The sequence below is a fragment of the Sus scrofa genome, chromosome 15, assembly GCF_054392235.1.
Source record: "Sus scrofa isolate SSC_HxYL_T2T_F1_AM1 chromosome 15, Sscrofa_HxYL_maternal_Yorkshire_Landrace_v2.0, whole genome shotgun sequence".
In the NCBI taxonomy this organism is placed as follows: Eukaryota; Metazoa; Chordata; class Mammalia; order Artiodactyla; family Suidae; genus Sus; species Sus scrofa.
In genome coordinates, this window is record NC_139397.1 from 97,774,172 (window position 1) to 97,793,181 (window position 19,010).

Below are 19,010 nucleotides of genomic sequence, written 5' to 3' on the forward strand. Positions count from 1 at the left end.
TGCATCACTTTTGGGCCCTTCCTTTCTTGTCCCTTCTTTCTTTCTGATAGCTAGAATATGGATATTATGCTTGGAGCTTGAGCAGCTCTCTTGGACTAAGGTGGAAACCTTGTGTTGCAGGTGGCAGCAAAGGAAGATAAAGTGGCCTGGGTCCCTGATGACTTAATGTAGCTACTCCACCAACTGCAGATTGCTTATCTCCAGACTTCTTCAATGTGACTCAGAAGTAAGCTCTTGTTATTTTGGGTGTCCTGTCTCATACAATTGCATCTAATTCTAACTCATGCAAAGGACAATAAGATCCAAAGGGAGGGAGCGACGTAGGCTTATTAGAGAAGGTGGTAGAAGATAGTTCAGCCAGAACCAGAAATGAAGGAACAGGATTCCATGTAGGGACGGTGATGTGACTGGGGCACAGGGGGACTGCATAAGGTGTTTTCAAAGGGCAACATGCAGTTTAATTAAAAACAAACAAAAAAAAAGATTATGTTATTTTTTTTCTGAAAAAACAAAAAATCCCAAACAACTGAAGAGTAACGTGTAGATCGGTCTGGTTGGAGGACAGAAATTGTGTAGGAGAGAAGAGGAAGATGAGAATGAACGATGGTTGAGGACAGATTACAGAGAACCTTGAAACTCGAGAACCAAGTTTAGAGGTTGCTTTGAAAGCAATGAAGCCACTGAAGGCTTTGGAGGTGGGGCTGGAAATACGTGTTTGGAATGTGAGCGAGGGTTAGAGTGAAGAATTTCAGGGTCTTCTCTGTATCTACCTAGAGGTAATATAGAGCTGAGGCCAGGGGAATGAATAGAGAGTAGAGAAAGAAGAACATGGGTTCAGGAACTCATACGGAGGAGCAAGGAGAAAAGAAACCTACAAGGGATCCAGAAAAGCAGAGAGAAAGGCAGGTGGGCATTGGGGAAGAAAAGAGAGTAGAAATTGGCAAACCTTCCAATATCTCAAAGAAGCTATAAAATATGAGAAATGATTAAAGGACACTGAATTTGGGGACAGGAAGTCTCTGGTGACCACCGAAAGAGCAATGTGGATCGAAAGTGCAGGTGGATGCTGGTCTCCAAAGTGTAAGAAGGAGTTGGGGAAATAAAGGGACTCGTGTGCTCCATTTATTTTAGGCAGTAAAAGAGGTCAACTGAAAAGCCATTAAAGACCGTGGGGTCAAGTCAAAGAATTTTTTAAGGAAAGGAAGTTGTTTGGCCCTGCAGAAAGGAGTAACTGGGCATATTTGCCACAGAAGAGATCACCGGGCTGCCAAGACAGGTAGTGCCTGAGGGGGCAGGTCTCACAGGGATGGAGTAGGACAGAATCGCCAGCTCAGATGGAGGATAAGAGGCACGGCTGTTCTGAGGAGAGCTAGAGGAGAGGCGAGGAATGAAGCCTTGGATTTCTGGACATCCTTTCAGCAACAATTCTTTTCATTAGCATCGTCACTGCCATTACAGATCTTAACCAGAAGTAATAGTCTGCAAAAGCAATCTTAGCCAGTCTCTGAAATAAAAACGGCCATCTCTTAGCTTCAGCCAAGAGTCCCAAACAAGGCTCATAAAACAGAAAAAAGATAAATCTCATGACTGTAGCCCAGATTGTCTTGTTTTATAGACCCCACCTTAATGAAGTTCTTTTTTTTTTTAATTCAAAAAATTTTTATATTTTATGGCTAATTCTCAGCATATGGAAGTTCCCAGACCAGGGATTGAATCCGAGCCGCGGCTGTGGCAACACCAGATCCTTTAACCTACTGTGGTGGGCCAGGGATTGAACCCGAGCTGCTGCAGTCGGATTCTTAACCCACAGCACCGCAGTAGGAACTCCAATGAAGTTCTTTTAGATGGGGGGGGGGGGAAGTTTAGCTCATTTACACATGGATATCAGTGCTAGAATAACAGCAACCCCCCGGTATGGACCTGAAAATTAATTACAGGAGGAAACTTTGGATATCCATTTGTCAAATAGATCAAATGCCAATACCTACTCAAAGTACAGCGTGAGGTCCGTTGCCAGTATTGACTGCTTCAAAAGCTGCATAAGGTCACTGTATTCCTTGGAGGACAAATTAGCAAAGATGTTGTGACCCTGTAATGAGAAAGTAAAAAAAAATCACAAAAGACAACATTAACTCTGAGCTTGGCGATTACCTGTTTTTCCTACATTTTTTTTTAAAGTTCTAGAAACACGATAAAATTATTTTTGTAAGGGTTTAATGACATTTTGTTGAATGGCAAACAGATTCCTTGGCAATCGTAGCAAAGCCAGAAATGCAATCATTTTGAGGAGGATCCCCAAGGGATGCTTTATTATGTCTAGTTTTGAAGAGAAAACTGAAAAATGTTTGAACTCATCTTACCAAGGAGATGTTTGTGCCAGCAACTCCACTTAACTGCCCATTTCCTGTGGAACGACTGAGCAAAGTTGACAAAACTTTTGGGAATCTTTCTGACCCCAAAATACATACTAGTCTCACTAGTAAACATTCAAGTGGGCATTTTATTTTATTATTATTTTTTGCTTTTTATGGCCGCACTCACGGCATATGGAGGTTCCCAGGCTAGGGGTCGAATTTGAGCTATAGCTGCCGGCCCACGCCACAGCCACAGCAATGTGGGATACGAGCTGCATCTGTGACCTAAACCACAGCTCACAGCAACTCCGGATCGTTAACCCAATGAGCGAGGCCAGGGATCAAACCTGCAACTTCATGGTTCCTAGTTGGATTCGTTTCCTCTGCGCCATGACAGTAACTCCTCAAGTTGGCATTTTATTTTATTTTTTTCAAGTTGGCATTATAGAAGTACTTGCTATGGCAACAAATGACCTCAAGGAGGAGAAACATTAGGCTAGTGGTACACAAATGGGGATGATTTTTGTCAATGGGCACTGCTGGCAACATCTAGAGACATTTTTATTGTCACGTTGATGGATGGTGCCACTGGCATCTAGTGGGTAGAGGTCAGGGAGGCTGCTAAATGTCCTACAATACACCAGACAGCACCCACGACAAAGATTTACTTGGCCCAACACTACAATTCTGCTGAAGTTGAGAAACCCTGTGTTAAACTGTGAAGATATACCTGGATGAAGCTATGAAATTCAGTACAGTGAATAATTACTGAGTCTCCAGAATGTATAAGGTTTTGCTCTTGGCACGGAAGGACTCTGAAGACAACTTTGGCTTCAATCAACTTGCAAATACACCTGTATCTCCATTCCTTTGAGAAGCACACTTCTCATCCAAATTCATTTTAGCTATACTAGACAGCTCCACAGCGCTTTCAGTCAAGTGAAAAAATATTCGTCTGGAAAGTGACTGACCATTCACATAATTTGCTTTGAAAGACAGAACTTTTCATTTATCAGGTTTTCTTAGCATGAGACACGAGCTCATAAACACGTGGTCTGGGAACTGGACCAGTTTTAAACCTAGCATCGAGAGCCAGAAGATGGTGCAGAAGGAAGGCAGTGAAATGATTGCCTGAGAATATTCTCCAACGAGAGGTAAATTAATTCTTTCAGGGAACCAGAATATCAATTAGTAAATTACTACCTACCAGGCACCAGATGATAATCTGCTCCTTTGAGTTGATTTATCTCATTGGGTGAACCTACCACTCTTTAAAGACTAGAGTATATTGGTTCCACCTGGGACCAGGTCCAATATTAATAATACTTTTCCAATGAACTCTCTCCCAGGCCCTTAATTCAGCCATTAAGAAGAAGACAAACAACTCAAGGAAAGCCACACCATAATTCTGCCCAGATTTCTCTGCCTGAGCCTTGCCCCATGGATCAATCACAGGCTGGGGTCCTAGGGCCTGGGAAAAAGTGGTTGGAAGCCCTGGAAAAGTAGTCATCTGGATCCAGCCACATGTCTAGCATCTCCCAGAGAAAGAAAGAAAGCTATTAGGAGCAAGTTACAGTAAAATCTAATGTAAAGTCCAGGAGAAAGCTGGTCTGAATTTGAGGATCTTGATGATGTTGTGAGAGTGCATTTTACTTTTAAAGGAAATATAGTAACAAAATTTACAGCTAATAGAGTGACAAAACTAGCCAGATCAGCTATAATAAAAGTAACAATAATAATAAGAAGAAGTTAATTTGCAATCAGCATATTGTTTATATGCAAATTGGCCTTCTACAGTGCCTCAAGGGTTTGGTGTCTAAAACAAATTAGTCTCTGGAGTTCCTGTTGTGGCTCAGGGGTAATGAACCCAACTGCTATCCATGAGGATGTGGGCTCGCTTAGTGGGTTAAGGATCTGGCATTACCATGAGCTGTGGTGTAGGTCACAGACATGGCTCGGATCCCACGTTGCTGTGGCTGTGGCGCAGGCAGGTGGCTACAGCTCCAACTCAACCTCTAGCCCGAGAACCTCCACATGCCACGGGTGCGGCCCTAAAAAGCAAAAAAAAAAATTAATTAATTAATTAATTAAAAAATAAAATTAGTCTGCTCAAAATACTACTCCTTGTTTACAGAAGAGTGGGATTGATGGAAAGAAAACCAAATGTGGAGGAGGAAAGGTCTAAGGCAACTTTCTTCGGGCCGTCTAGCCTCTCTGTGCCTTGGCATTATTTGCAATCAGGGTAGTAAAGACATCTGCATTTCTGCCTTTCTGATGGGCAGGGCAGGGAGGGGTGCGGGAAGCGCCAGGGCAGGGCCTGCACACACCAGGGCCTGGTTCCATTATTGCTATTCTTGAGTTCTTCACAGAGAACCTCCGAGTGAGGGGCGGTCGATGTATTTTGTTTGTATGAAGGACAGCTTCTGAGTTAGTGAGGTTTGTTTTCCTGAGGAAACAAAGGCATGACCTTCTGAGACAACCCTGACATCCTGTTTCTAATGTTATTACAAAGGTGGAAATGTCTGGGCTCAGGGGTGTCAACCCACGACATTAGCAGGTCAGAAATGACCCCAGGGTCATTGTCTGTGACATTGTGACCTCAGGTTCTTCCTGTCCCTACTTCCTTCTGCTGCCACAGTGCCCAGCTAAAGCATGGCTTCCATAGGAGAATTCCAGAGCCACAGATGCTGGGATGCTGGTTTCTGTCAGAGTTACTGAGAGCCTAACCCTTGATGTTTCATTCCTGACCGAAAATACATCACCCCCAGCGGGGTCTCCTTCTGCGGCCGTGTTCAGGTTCCAGAGGGCTGACTCTCCTTTATGGGGTCAAAGAAGGCTTTCGTGATATTACAGAAGACATGCTTTCTCAAGATAGGCTGGAGGAAAAAAAAAAAAACCTCCATATTTAATGATGCTATTCCAGTGAAGCAGAGCCTTAATGATGATAATAATAATAATTAATGGCACAGCTAGAGAACTGACAAATAATGGGGAACAGATGATCCCTTCTTGGCCTCAAAAAAAAAAGTCTGTACGCCTGCAGAAAATTAAACAGATCCTTTCTTGGCAATTTCAAACTCAGACGCCTCAGCCAGAATCAGATGGCGGTTTTACTTTTTCTCCATGGAGAGCGGAAAGTATAAAAGTCCAACTACCTCCAGCTCCTGTGATGCTGCATGAAGCAAAATAAGGCATATGGCCTCATCCCTAGGCCTTAAATTTCGTTGTAGTTCTCACTTTCGAATTGGTCCCACCAGCAATTTTAAGTTCTTTTATCTTTTATAACTTTCTCAATTATGCGAATGAAGTGTAATTTTCTCACTCTTTCTGCTTCTACCATCTTTTTAAATAGATTTCACAAAATGGACGTGTTGGGCCACTCACTGCCTGGATCTGTTAGCGGGCTTCTGTACCCTTAAGAAAGGTAGGATCATGCTCTGACGACAAGCCGTAGGTAGTCTCCTCTGCTAAGTGAATCCGAAAAGCCTCCTAACCAATAATAGAACCCAAACGAATCAACTCAGGAAGAATCTGAACGAGGTCCTTGGTTGGCATCTGAAAGAATTTTTTTTTTTAAAGCCCCAAAGAGGAGTTCCCACTGTGGCACTGTGAGTTAAGAATCTGACCATAGTGGTTGAGGTTGATCCTCATCCCTGGAACTTCCATATGCTGTGGGTATGGCCATAAATAAAAGCCATGAAGAAAAGGTCCAATAGTTCCGATTCTCTGTCTCTACCTGTAGCACTGCAAAGAAAGAGAAGTGGGAAACATCATTTCACTGGTTTTGTGTCAGGGGGAGAAGCAGATCGTTAGGTCTGTACCTCACTTTGAAGGATCATCACGGCATGATTGAAATGATGGTGCTCTAAGGTAGCAGAGGTTCCGTAGAGCTGGGCCAGAGCAGAGCCACTCCTGAAAGGGGACAGACATGTTAGTGACCAAGGCCCTTCACGGTCAATGATGCCCCCACATCAGCTCTTTGGTTCAAACTGCTTCTCCTGCTTTTGCAAAGGACCATGAGCAGATACATTCTCGGGTGACTGCTTGTGTCTACTGAGTAAACCTTTTGGGAATATTCTGTGTGTTAGGCTAAATGCCATGAATGATACAACCATGAAAAAGAGACAGTCCAGCTGCTAAAAAATGCACACACAGAGCACATAATACAAGTACCATAGAAAGTGTTCCAGGTCCAGGCAAAATGCTTTAGATGATCTGAGGACAGGACATGTAATTCCTGGCTCTGGGGACCAGGTTAGGCTTCATGAGCTAAACTTTACAAAGTTCTGAGTATCCAGGATGAATGTCATATACCACGTGTATTTGCTGCTCCATTGGAAAAGACCTAGTGAATATTATGTAGAACCCACTTAATCTACTTTACATGGAAGGGTGACAAGCTCCTACTATGGTTTTCCATCCTACAGTCACATTATGCTGTCTCAGCATTAAACTCTAGGAAGTTCCCTGGATTTGGAGTCAGAACAGGTTTTGGTAATAACTTTGGGTAGTCACTTGGTTGCTTTAAGAATCAGTGTCTTTGTCTCTAAAATTATAATAACTCTCTATCTCACCTGTTATTAATGAGAAAACAATAAAATACTTGTGTCTATCACAGTGCCTGGAATGTCATAGATTATAGTCTATACTAGTTATTAATCAACAATTAAAACAAATAGATATTTTCATTTTAAATAAAATGTTAATTGATATGTGAAAGGATTATTATGAATTATCTCTAAATTCTGTTTATGTAGAACAATCCATTCCTCAATGATGTCAAGCAAGTGTTCATTTAACATGTTCCAGGAGTTCCCGTCGTGGCGCAGTGGTTAATGAATCCGACTAGGAACCATGAGGTTGCAGCTTTGGTCCCTGGCCTTGCTCAGTGAGTTAAGGATCCAGCGTTGCCCTGAGCTGTGGTGTAGGTTGCAGACGCGGCGGCTCGGATCCCGAGTTGCTGTGGCTGTGGCGTAGGCCAGCGGCTACAGCTCTGATTGGACCCCTAGCCTGGGAACCTCCATATGCCGAGGGAGTGACCCTAGAAAAGGCAAAAAGACAAAAAAACCCACAAAAACCATGTTCCAGTGTGTTCATTTCCAAGTCTTTTGAAGAAGGATTTAGAGCATCTTAAGAGTTGAAAGACATCTTAAGGACCCAATGGTTTAACGGAAAGTCATGGGACTCCAGTCTAGACCCGTGCACGTCGCTGTGTCCCCTCTTGCTAATTGCGGAGAGTTTGGACATTGAAAGAGCAATTTGGCCTTAACTTGGAAACTCTGGAAACTGCCAGCTCACAGTCTGCCTGCTAGTGAGAGGAGCGAAGACTGCATCAAATGCCACGTGAAGAATTTCTGGCTTAAGCTGCCCTTCAGTTCCAGCCTAAGGTAGCCCAAGATCATGGCCAGTTTGGGAGCCCAGGGAAACTGTGATCTTTGGAAAGTCTAAGAGCTGACTACATGTTGGAAGAAAACAGCAGTGTTAGGGATTATTAAGAATGGGGTTAGTAAGGAGGATACTAGATTTTAATCAGGTAGTGTTATTTCTTTAAATCTTGCCTTAATGTATAGCATTTAATAAGTGACAATTTCTCAGGCTGATCTTAGTATCAAGCAATTAATATTTAATGTTACTATTTTTCTAACATAATGTTTGTTTTTATAAAAATACATTTTTCAAAACGCAGACAATATTGTCTTAGCTGTATGTCTTGGTTTCTGAAATTCTAGCATGTTTTATATGCATATCACATCTAAATGTCTGGCATCGAGTAGGTGATTAAAAAAATATTAGCTGCTTGGTTAATAAGGTTGTGGTGGTATGTCTAGAGATTAGAGTTCCAACTGGAAGGTTGACAGTAATAAGCATTTAACATATTATATAATAATGTTATTAATAATAATGACAGTAAGTACCTATCATGCACTAGGGAACATACTAACATCTTAATATGTCACTTCATCTAGTTCTGATGACAAACAATAAATAGGTATCACTTTCTCATTTTACAAATAAGGAAATCAAGGCTCAGAGAAGTTACGTTACTTTTCCAAGGTCACAAAACTAGTAAGTACCGGTTTTAGATTGAAATCTAAGTTTTGAAGCTTTTTTTCATTATGTAATGAGAAAGATAATTATAACTTACACATTTCTGATATTTGATTCTCTATTTTTGCCAAGTTGGTGGCCATCCATGAAAGAAGGTTTCAAAATTTAATTCAGAATTCTTCTAGTATAACTGCTAATCACAGGCTCAGATTCCTGTGATTTGTTTCTATTAACTAGATGCCAGATGTGCCCCAGTTACTGGTGTGAATCCTGATAAGAGAGTCATTGATGGAAAGTAGGGTCAAGATGCAAAATATCATCTCTTCCTTTATCAAGGTTGGTCTAGCAGACCTCACAAAGGTAAATCAGCTAGATGATCACAAATCACTAAATATTTTCTTTTTTCCAGGATGAATAGGATCCTTCCTCCTTTACCAGGGAACAGCTTATAGGAAAAACACAGGTGCCTCCTAGGCCGCCCTCCCCTCTTCCCCATACCCACACAGCTTCTGAACGTCTGCATTACATCAGGAGGACTCTGGGGGTTTTTGTGCAGATGCATCAGACGGTCCATGGTTTGAGCATCTTCATCCTCACATTCCCTCTTTGTGCCTTTCAGCAACCCCATCTTACATTCTCTACACCCTCACACAACACTGAATAAATCACAAAATATGTAGATGTTGCAATAGAACCAAACTAACGCCATGAAGAGACCGTGATTCACTCATTCATTCATTCACCTAATAAAGATAAGTGACTATTACAATTCGAGGCTGCAGGCACATGAGACACAAAGATAAAGAAAGCATGATTGGGAGTTCCTGTCGTGGCGCAGTGGTTAACGAATCCGACTAGGAACCATGAGGTTGCAGGTTCGGTCCCTGCCCTTGCTCAGTGGGTTAACGATCCGGCGTTGCCGTGAGCTGTGGTGTAGGTTGCAGACGTGGCTCGGATCCCGCGTTGCTGTGGCTCTGGCGTAGGCCAGTGGCTACAGCTCCGATTCGACCCCTAGCCTGGGAACCTCCATATGCCGCGGGAGCGGCCCAAAGAAATAGCAAAAAGACAAAAAAAAAAAAAAAAAAAAAAAGAAAGCATGGTACGTGCTTGCCCCTCAGGAAGCTCACAGTCCCCTATAATTGTGGAGGAGAATTTCTCTGTCCCAACTTTCATGAACAGTGCTCACTTTTCTGCAAGCAAGGTGCCATGTTAGCATTCACAGAATGGACGGGATACTTAATTCTATTCTGAGTTTTCTAGAATAAAATCTTGTAAGCAAGAATGCTTCCACTTCTATAATGTTCTTTTCTTTACACTATTAGATTTGTTCTCGTCAGATTTTCTAAGATTGTGAAACATCCCGGTTCATTCTCTCTCAGACCAAGGCTCCCTGGGAATGCTGCCATTACCCACAAATACACTGTGAACCCCCGCTGACCTGAAGAATGAAATCCACCACTAGAAAACTTGATATTATCAAGTGGCAAAAAAATAAAATGTATCTGTTAGGATAAACTTTATCAAAAATTATTCTACAGATTACTAGTTCTTTGGAATGTTAAATAGCAAAGAACATTCTTTGCTATTGCATAAAATGGGCAGAATTTAAAAGGGTCTCACGGTTAAAAACGATTGAGAAATACTGGGTTTAAAAAGTTAAACTCTTTTCTTTCTTTCTTTCTTTCTTTCTTTCTTTCTTTCTTTCTTTCTTTCTTTCTTTCTTCCTTCCTTCCTTCCTTCCTTCCTTCCTTTTTGGCTGCACCTGTAGCATATAGAAGTTTCCAGGCCAGAGATTGAACAGCACCACAGCAGTGACATCACCAAATCCTCAACCTCTAGGCCACCAGGGAACCCCTGAATTGTTTCTTTACAGTGGGATTTCTCTGTGGCATCAAATATGTGAAAATATGCACTGTGATTCTGCAGGAAGGAAACATGATAGGCAGTATAAACAAATCTTACTTGATGATAACATCATTTTTAAAGAGGGCATGTCAGAGTTCCCGTTGTGGCTCAGTGGTTAATGAATCTGACTGGGAACCATGAGGTTGCGGGTTCGATCCCTGGCCTTGCTCAGTGGGTTAAGGTTCCGGCGTTGCCGTGAGCTGTGGTGTAGGTTGCAGTGGCTCGGATCCTACATTGCTGTGGCTGTGGCATAGGCTTGGCAGCTACAGCTCCGATTCGACCCCTAGCCTAGGAACCTCCATATGCTGTGGGAGCGGCCCTAGAAAAGACAAAAAGACAAAAAAAAAAAAAAAAAAAAAAAGAGAGGGCATGTCTTTCATGTAATGTACTTCGTGTAAAGGCATACTGCCTCTTTTTCATGTAAAATGTGGGGAAAAGAACCCTCAAATAAATCACATATGGAAAACACCACACCTCATTTTAATTGTCTGTGGTAAGGATATTCATCATATCAGTAGCACTGGGGCACACACACTGTAATTGTGAAAATATTACATATACATGGAGGGTTTGTGGAGAGAGGGGGAGAGAAGGTGAGAAGAAGAGAATCCAGATCCTTTCGCACAGGACGATTTATCCCTGTGATTATTCATGATGCTCATTATTGATTAGGTCATCCCAACATACTAAAGGTTTTCATTTTTGGACAGGCAGCACACTGTGGGGAAACTTATTACAAGGAAAAGTCGACGTGAAAATTCAGTCCCCAGAGGCTTTCAGCACTTTGCACAGGCACCCACCATAAGTGCGCAAAAGGAAATGTACCTTTCCAACTCCCCTGGATGTGCATATTCTTGGAAACAAAAAGGCTTAATGGAAGTGTGCGGCCCTGGCTCACAGGAAACTTTCCAAAGGAAAACTATGAAGGGTAATTAGGAAATTGAGAATTGTTGGGAGGTGGTGAGGAATGGGATTAGGCTGTCACGGCAGATTAATGTGCCCCCCGTATTTCACTTCTGGGACCTGGCCGAAAGCGACAAGATGGGTTTTCATTCCCAAGAAATGAGTATAAGAGATTATGCTAGAAATGAATAGAAGAAGTCTCCTAGGAGAATATACTACAAAGCTGCTCGGTGCTGATATTTAATCATCAGGGGCAGCTGTAATAGGGAGGACGATGAGTGGGAAATGCTGTCCCTGGAGAAAAGAGGAGCGAGGTGTTCACAGAGCAATTTCAAAGCACCGTGGGATCGCTGCCCTCCCTACCTATTGATCATTCACTGCACGCACTCCGATACTTTAAAATTAAGAATAAAATATGAAAATGCAAAGGCTCACTTATCAGAAAGGCTAAGAGAATAAATCATACTGTGCTATAACTAAAATCACAACTTTTTATTGGAGAGGCATTTTGCATTTTATATAGTAATTTGTCCCTTGCTAAATGTCTCCTGTTTCTTTATAGCCTTATATATGAAAAAAAGGTAGCATATGCTTTGCCACATAATAATTGGTGCATTTAAATCCCATTTGCAAATCACTTGAAAGGTTGGAATTAGATTACAAATACTTTAAGGGAAAAGACTATTATACCTCGTTACTTCTCTCACAATGCCTAGTACAGTCCCATGCACTTAGAAAGCACTCAGTCAGTTGGGAATAAAGGAAATAAGGATGTAGAGTTCTTAGGGATTTTTCTAAACAATGGCACACTTGCTGAATAAATCTCATCCTAATTCATAAAAAGGTGGTTCCTTCACCATGATGTTAAAAAGGTCTCTTTCAATATTTATTGAAGACATTTTTAATGGAAGTGGCGTGGTGGTGACATTTGGTGTCCTAAGTTCAAAAGTGACTATTAGGTAGGAGTAGGGCTGATGGATGTCCCGTGAACAGGTGAATTGTGTACAAGATTGATCATTGTGAGGAAACACATCCGACCATCTTGGAACAGGTAGGTTTGATCATGTGGTATGGGGATGCAAAAAAAAAAAAAGAAAAGAAAACCTGAATTCTAGTATCAGAGACTTAATTCCTGTCTCGTATGTGTGAAAGCTGTTTGGTGTTATACAAGTCACTTGACATTTGGGGACCTCAAGCTGCTAGTTTTTAAAAATTAAGGCACTAAAAAATAGGACTACCAAGGTCCAGTTGAGTTCTATGATTTTTATGGCTCCTCATCTTGATTTTCTGGGTGTCAAAAGATGTCTTAGTTTTCTAGAGCTCACATATTATGGCAAGTCAGGCATAATATGTGAGCTCCATAATAAACTGGAAGCTCAAAGGCCAAAAAATAAATATCACAAACTCATGAGGGTAGGATAAAGGGGTTGAAAATTGCCTTTTAGAGTCAGCTAGTCCAAGTCCAAACACCATTCTCCCTATTGTAGATGTATGAATTTGGGCAAGTTACTTCCTTTCCTGAGTTCTCCCTGTAAAATGGAGACAAAAATATCTACACACAGGGATGCCGGTGCTTGAGATAATAAACAACAAATAAACTGTAGTTCTTCTTGTTTCAGGGACCAGACATTGCAAAGAACAGAAATGAATTAGAACTTCACCAAAAAAACATTTTTTTTTTTGGATTAAATGATGTCAGGTCCTCTGAGGGAGTCCTATTATCATAAGAATGGCTGGGTCCCCTGGATGTGGGAGTAGAGAGAAGGAAAACCAGGGATCAAGTCTGCTTTTTTTCTGTCTTTCTCTAGGACTGTACAGTCTTTTCTTTGCTTCTCTCTGAATATTAGCTTTCTCCTTCTCTCTTCCCTGCAGATTTGCTTTTTTCTTTCTCTTATCCACTTGGGATGTGGTCATCACAGCTTTTCCCAGATGGCTGCCTCATCTTCCATATTCACATGGACCTGCAGCTTGAACCTCAACTGCTAAGTCAATATCACTGTAATCCAAGTTCAGTTTCTTGGGAGATAAAATATGATTAGCTGGGTTTGAATTAGGTGTGTGCTCTTGGTTCAGACTGCTGAGAGGTCAATTAGCAAGAAAGGCTGGCTCTCTCGGTGTTACACAGGCTCTCACCAGGGTGGGGGCTATTATTACCTGAGGATTGTCAGACCCTATAATGAAAGTGTAAACAGTTTACACTTCAGGAGGCCCCAGGGACACTGCTGTCTTTAGTACAACATCAAACCAATGTGCACAAAAATTGCGTTTTATAAAAATTCATAAAAGGTTGTACTTGTTTAAGAAATCACGAAACTGGAGTTCCCGTCGTGGCTCAGTGGTTCACGAATCCGACTAGGAACCATGAGGTTGCAGGTTCTATCCCTGGCCTTGCTCAGTGGGTTAAGGGTCCCGTGTTGCCGTGAGTTGTGGTGTAGGTTGCAGATGCAGCCAGGATCCCACGTTGCTGTGGCTCTGGCGTAGGCCGGCAGCTACAGCTCTGATTCGACCCCTAGCCTGGGAACCTCCATATGCCGCGGGAGCAGCCCAAGAAATGGCAAAAAGACAAAAAAAAAAAAAAAAAAAAAAAAGAAAGAAAGAAAGACATCACGAAACTTTATTGAAGTGATATTGAAATAGTTAAAAACCTCACCCATTCATGCATTCACTCAAAAAACTTTCCACGTGGGTTTATGTGCTCCTGGTACTTGCATACCCATGAACACGCCAGAAGGGGAGATACAGCTGTAAATCAACAGCTAACAAGGTGTGACATGCACACATTTTTTTTTTTTTTTTGCTTTTTAGGGCCACTCCCAAAGCATATAGAAGTTCCTAGTCTAGAGGCTGAAGCCAAGCTGCATCTGTGACCTACACCACAGCTCATGGCTATGCCAGATCCTTAACCCACTGGCCAGGGATTGAACACACGTCTTCATGGAAACTAGTCCAGTTCGTTATTGCTGAGCCACAATAGGAACCTCATGAGATGCACACTTTTGAAAAAGCATAGCCAGGTCATGATGTGGGCACAGAGGACTGACAAGGAAAGGCACATCAGGGATGGAGCCCCGGGGGTGGTGAATTCAGAGGAGTTTGAGAAAAGAAGAGGAAAGGCATCGGGGAATGCAGGGCAAACAGTAGACTGGGAGCAGAGGGAAGAGAACTAGCCATACCCCATTGAGCACTTCACGTAACCCCTGGTGTCTGGAACCCAGACACCTGATTGCAAAGGGCCCTACAGGCTAAATTAAGGAATTTGAATATTATCCTGAAAGTCACAAGAGGCCAGTGGAGAGATCTGAGCAGCTTTGTGAATTACCAAGCATTAAGGGGGGCTGACGGGAGGAGGAGGAACATTGGGCTGTTGGTTGCAGAAATCCTAGAGGGAAGCAAAGAAGCAGTGGTGACTGCAGGAATGCAAAGATGTCAACTATGAGGAGAGCTATCGAGGGAATCTTGGTGACTTGATTCCACTCACTGGGACAGAGAACAAGGGAAAAAGTAACCGAGATTGGGGTGACTGTGGAACTTCAAATAGGAGGTGCTCCTCAAGCAGCTAGAATAAGTGTTTGGAGATAAGCAGAGAGTTATGGTCCAAAGGCAAGGGCTTGGGGCTGATCAGCAGATGGGTGGAGGTCCAGCAGGAAGCTGGTAATGTAGAGCAGAATAGGAGAGAACGTCCAGCAAAGACTAGGGCAGGAGGAGAGAGGCCTAGAAACAAACTGAGAGGAAAGGCTAGAAAGGTGGATGAAAGGTTCCTCTCTCCCACACAAAGGAAGAGAGCGCGCTCTAGGAAGCAGGGGGTGGCAGAATGGGTCTCATGGCAAAAAGGCTCAACACAGTAAGAGTGTCCAACAGCTTTGGGACCAGGGGCCTCGCTGCTGGCATGACTGAGCGCTGTTCCCCTAGTGGACAGACTTGGAGGCCATGGTGGGAGGGAAGTGAAGAGGATGACCAGACAACTTTCCAAGAAGATGGGCTGGAAAGGAAAAGAAACAAATAGAGAAGGAGCTGGAGGAGGAAGCAGGGATGAAGGTGGGTTTTTTTCAAGATGGGGGAGAACTGTTCGTATTAACAGGCTGCTGAGAGCCAGTAGACAAGGAGGAAGATACAGGGCAGAGAGAAGATTGATGGAGCAGGTCCCAGGGGAGGGAGCGAGGGGAAAGGGTCCAAGGCCGAGGTGGAAGGATTAGCCTCAGACATGAGGAAGGACAGCCCTTTCACCAAGATAGGAGGGAAGGAGGGAAGGATGGGGCCAGACAGATAAGTTTGTTCATGGCAGGGGAGGAAATTGAGGGAGTTCTCGATTGATGGCCTCAATTTTCTCGGTGAAGGAGGAGGCAAGGTGATCTGCTGAGTGGCACGGGGGAGGTGGTTTAGGAAGAGAGATGTCTGGTATCTTTTTTTTTTTTTTTTTTTTTTTTTTGTCCTTCTGCCTTTTCTAGGGCCACTCCCGCAGCATATGGAGGTTCCCAGGCTAGGGGTCTAATTGGAGCTACAGCAGCCAGAGCCACAGCAATGCGGGATCCGAGCCTCGTCTGCGACCTACACCATAGCTCACGGCAACGCTGGATCCTTAACCTGCTGAGCGAGGGATCGAACCCACAGCCTTATGGTTCCTAGTCAGATCCATCAGCCACTGTGCCACAACGGGAACTCTAAGATGTCTGGTATCTTTAACCACTGCTAACAATGGGGGATGGAGCTGACTAGGCGCCCAGAAAGATTGGTGGGGAGTACTGAGCACCTAGCCGGGCTGGGAGAATATTGATTGGGTATGCCCCAAACTTACAACTGTGACACTTTCTCCCAAAGCCTTTAACAATCTAGACAGAAGAGCAGGAAACAGAACTGCTAGGTTGAGCTGGGGCTGAGTTTTTGCAGAGTGACTGTCATGAAAGGAAGGAGAGTCAGGAAGCTGTAGGATAAGGAGAGGAGCCAGCTGAAGTGAAGGGGCCACCCACTGTCGGCAGGACGGGTCAGAGGGACAGAAAATCAACACTCATCTGCTAGATCAGGAGCAAACAGAAGGGTCCAGGACGCCAGGGCCTCAGTGGATGGGGGTTCCAGGGACCAGAACAAGATGTGAGCTGAAAGGCACCTGTTGACACATGCTGGGCTGCTGGGGTTTCAGATTATAGAGGCAGACCTGCTCTGGGGGCTTTGAAACTGGTCATCTGAAAATTAATCTTTTTTTTTTTTTTCCTCACTTTTTAGGGCTGCACCTACAGTATATGGAAATACCCTGGCCAGGTGTCAAATCGGAGCTACTCCTGCCGGCCTACGCCACAGCCACAGCAACTCAGGATCGGAGCCGCATCTGCAGCCTACACAACAGCTCCCTACACAACAGCTCACGGCATCGGTTGATCCTTAACCCACTGAGCGAGGCCAGGGATGGAACTCACATCCTCATGGATACTAGTTTGGTTCGTTACCACTGAGCCATGAAGGGGAACTCCTGAAAGTTAATCCTCCCTCTTTGCTGAGTCTCTCTGTCCCCCAACTTTTCCCTCTAGCCTCTGCAGTTCCATATAATTTTGTTTGCAGATGGAGAGTAAAAAAGTACATTACAATTGGACCCTCAATATGAGAGCCAAAGACCTGGGTTAAGGTCTTATTTCCAGCACTTGTAAGTTCTGTGCTTGGGCACAGTGTGAGCTATCTTAGAGTTCCCTGGTGGCCTAGTGGTTAAGGATCTGGCATTGTCACTGCTGTGGCTGTAGTTTCTGCTGTGACTCCATTCAGTTCCTGGCCTGGGAACTTCTGCATGCTGTGGGTGAGGCCAAAAGAAAAAAAAAAGAAATGGTTTTCTTGACCAGTCCAACTTGCTTAGGGACAAACTACTCTGTCCGGCCCCTTATGTGCCTCTATCCACATCCCCTGTGCTGATGCAATTCCTTTGTTAGTTTCCCACCTTTCTGGGGGAGGAGGCCTGGCAGGAGCGGAGACCCTCTTCCTCCTGCGTCTCTCTGTTTCACTGCAGTTTCTACAATACCCAACATCAAAAGAACCTGGAAGAAATTTTACCAGGGAAGGAAGAGATCTTCTGCTTCACAAAATTTCCATTTTTATTTTAATAGTCTCAAAACCTGATCAGGAGTAGCAAATCCAAGAAGCTTATAGCCATCAAGGCAAACATTCTGGGAGGAAAAAAAAATAGGCCCTTTAAAATCTGAGCTTTGTTATCTGACTGAGGTCAGCAGAGACAGACCAAATCAACAAGCATGACATGAAGGGCAAATTTGCAATTAAAAGAAGAATAAGGAATTATAAAGATGGATGAGCCCCCTGACACACGCGCCCAAGCCTGCGTGGCCTTGGCCTCAGATGCCAGAAATTAATGCTTTACTCTTTAGCACTCGTCACCTTTGGCTCTGGAGAGAAAGGCAAATGCATTAAAATAACAACAATGAGAATACTTACTTGGCTTGGAAGGCATTGTTGGTTCCCCTGTGGTCGAGGTCATGACACAGGCACCCCACAATCACCGCCAAGATTTCCACCTCCGTCAGAATCTCTTGAAACCCGGCGGTCTGGGAAGATGGGAAAATGGCAACAGTCACTACTCGGGGCAGGGAGGATGGATAAGGCTCCGTCTGCTGAGCAACTGTCAGGTCTGTTTTCATACCCACATCATTTAAGGGGATGATTAACTGCCACCCCTTCCACCAGTGCGTTGGGTGGTCAGTTGTACAGCCTAGGGTCCCTGCAGTGATGAATTAGCTTGCCAGCACAGTGGCCCACGCGGGTGCACCAGCAGAGTTCAGACTATTTTGTTCCCTTTTTAGAGAAGAGCCTGCGCTGTCCAGACACAGTGACACTTTGGCACAGGCCCAGTGCAGAATGTGTTTCGTGATTCCACCTTTCAATGGTGAGCGGCTAGGGGTAGGGGGAGAGGGGGCTGTGAATTTAGAACTGAATGCTGTGTCCATCAGAGGTCATTCCAATGAAGGCAGGCGAGGGAAAGCACCCTTTTGGAAATGTATGTATTAAAAGAAGCAACTTAGAAGTACTCAAATAGTTACATGATGATGTTCTAGAAAATATCTTGTGAATATATTAATTCACATCAGCTTGGAGGATGGATTACATTTAGATGGATAGTAAGGCAGTGCGTGTCTTGAAAACTAGGAATCGGCAGAGGATTAGGCAACCCAGATTGCGGATCAGGTGGAGTATCCATTACACGGGACTCTTTATTATGATTATCCTCTGGCAGCTTGCTGGTGAAATGTATAGGTGAGGTGCGATATCTTTGGGGAGCAGTGTGATGTAATTATGTAACCAAGAGCAGCAATGGTTGTCTGGTTCCTGCTGGACTTGCATTCGTTTAGAGGAGGAAATGAACTTATGGAAAAGCAGGCCTAGGTATTTTCTTGATCCATGGCCTTTATGTCTCCCCCCTTTTTATGAGTCCCCCATTTCATTACTTATTAAAATCTTATCAGAGGGCAAGAGGGGAAAGGCAGAGTTCAAATTGCTTCCCTTTTCATGTGTGTTTTTTCTCTACATTTAGAACCACTAGCTAGTATCTGTAAGACACTTCTCTCAGGGCAATGAAAACTTTGTTCTTTTAGTTAATTATGTTTTTATTGCAGAAATAACTGAATAATAAAGTTTCTGTGCTGACAATTTTATTTTTAAAAATTGAGTCCTCTGCTACATTTGGAAATACATATAATTTCATTTGCATAGCAAATGGGAATGTTAATTAATTATCTGGGGAGGATAAAATAGCCCACACCAAAGCTGCACGTGCCCCTTCATTTTAAAATGTGCAGCTGGCTGTCGGTTTTA

General features: G+C 43.5%; 2 protein-coding genes across 8 annotated transcripts in view; one reads left to right on the plus strand and one right to left on the minus strand.

Annotated features, from left to right (window-relative positions):
- LOC146396009 (uncharacterized) overlaps positions 1-8,155 on the plus strand; it is a 138,431-nt gene extending 130,276 nt beyond the window's left edge. Inside the window, exons 3-5 of the transcript XR_014829808.1 lie at positions 121-226; positions 5,707-5,778; positions 7,112-8,155. The gene's annotated coding sequence lies outside the window, so the exon portion shown is untranslated. The remainder of the gene's footprint in view (positions 1-120; positions 227-5,706; positions 5,779-7,111) is intronic.
- The window catches only part of PDE11A (phosphodiesterase 11A), a 427,800-nt gene that overhangs the window by 64,667 nt on the left and 344,123 nt on the right, over positions 1-19,010 (minus strand). For all 7 annotated transcript variants that reach the window (XR_014829804.1, XM_084999950.1, XM_084999948.1 and 4 more), the window contains 3 exons: positions 17,637-17,746; positions 6,176-6,266; positions 1,989-2,089 (listed from right to left, as the gene is read on the minus strand). Coding sequence is in view for 6 of the 7 variants with exons in the window: in XM_084999950.1 (XP_084856076.1) it covers positions 1,989-2,089; positions 6,176-6,266; positions 17,637-17,746 (302 nt within the window). In the remaining variant the exon portion in view is untranslated. The remainder of the gene's footprint in view (positions 1-1,988; positions 2,090-6,175; positions 6,267-17,636; positions 17,747-19,010) is intronic.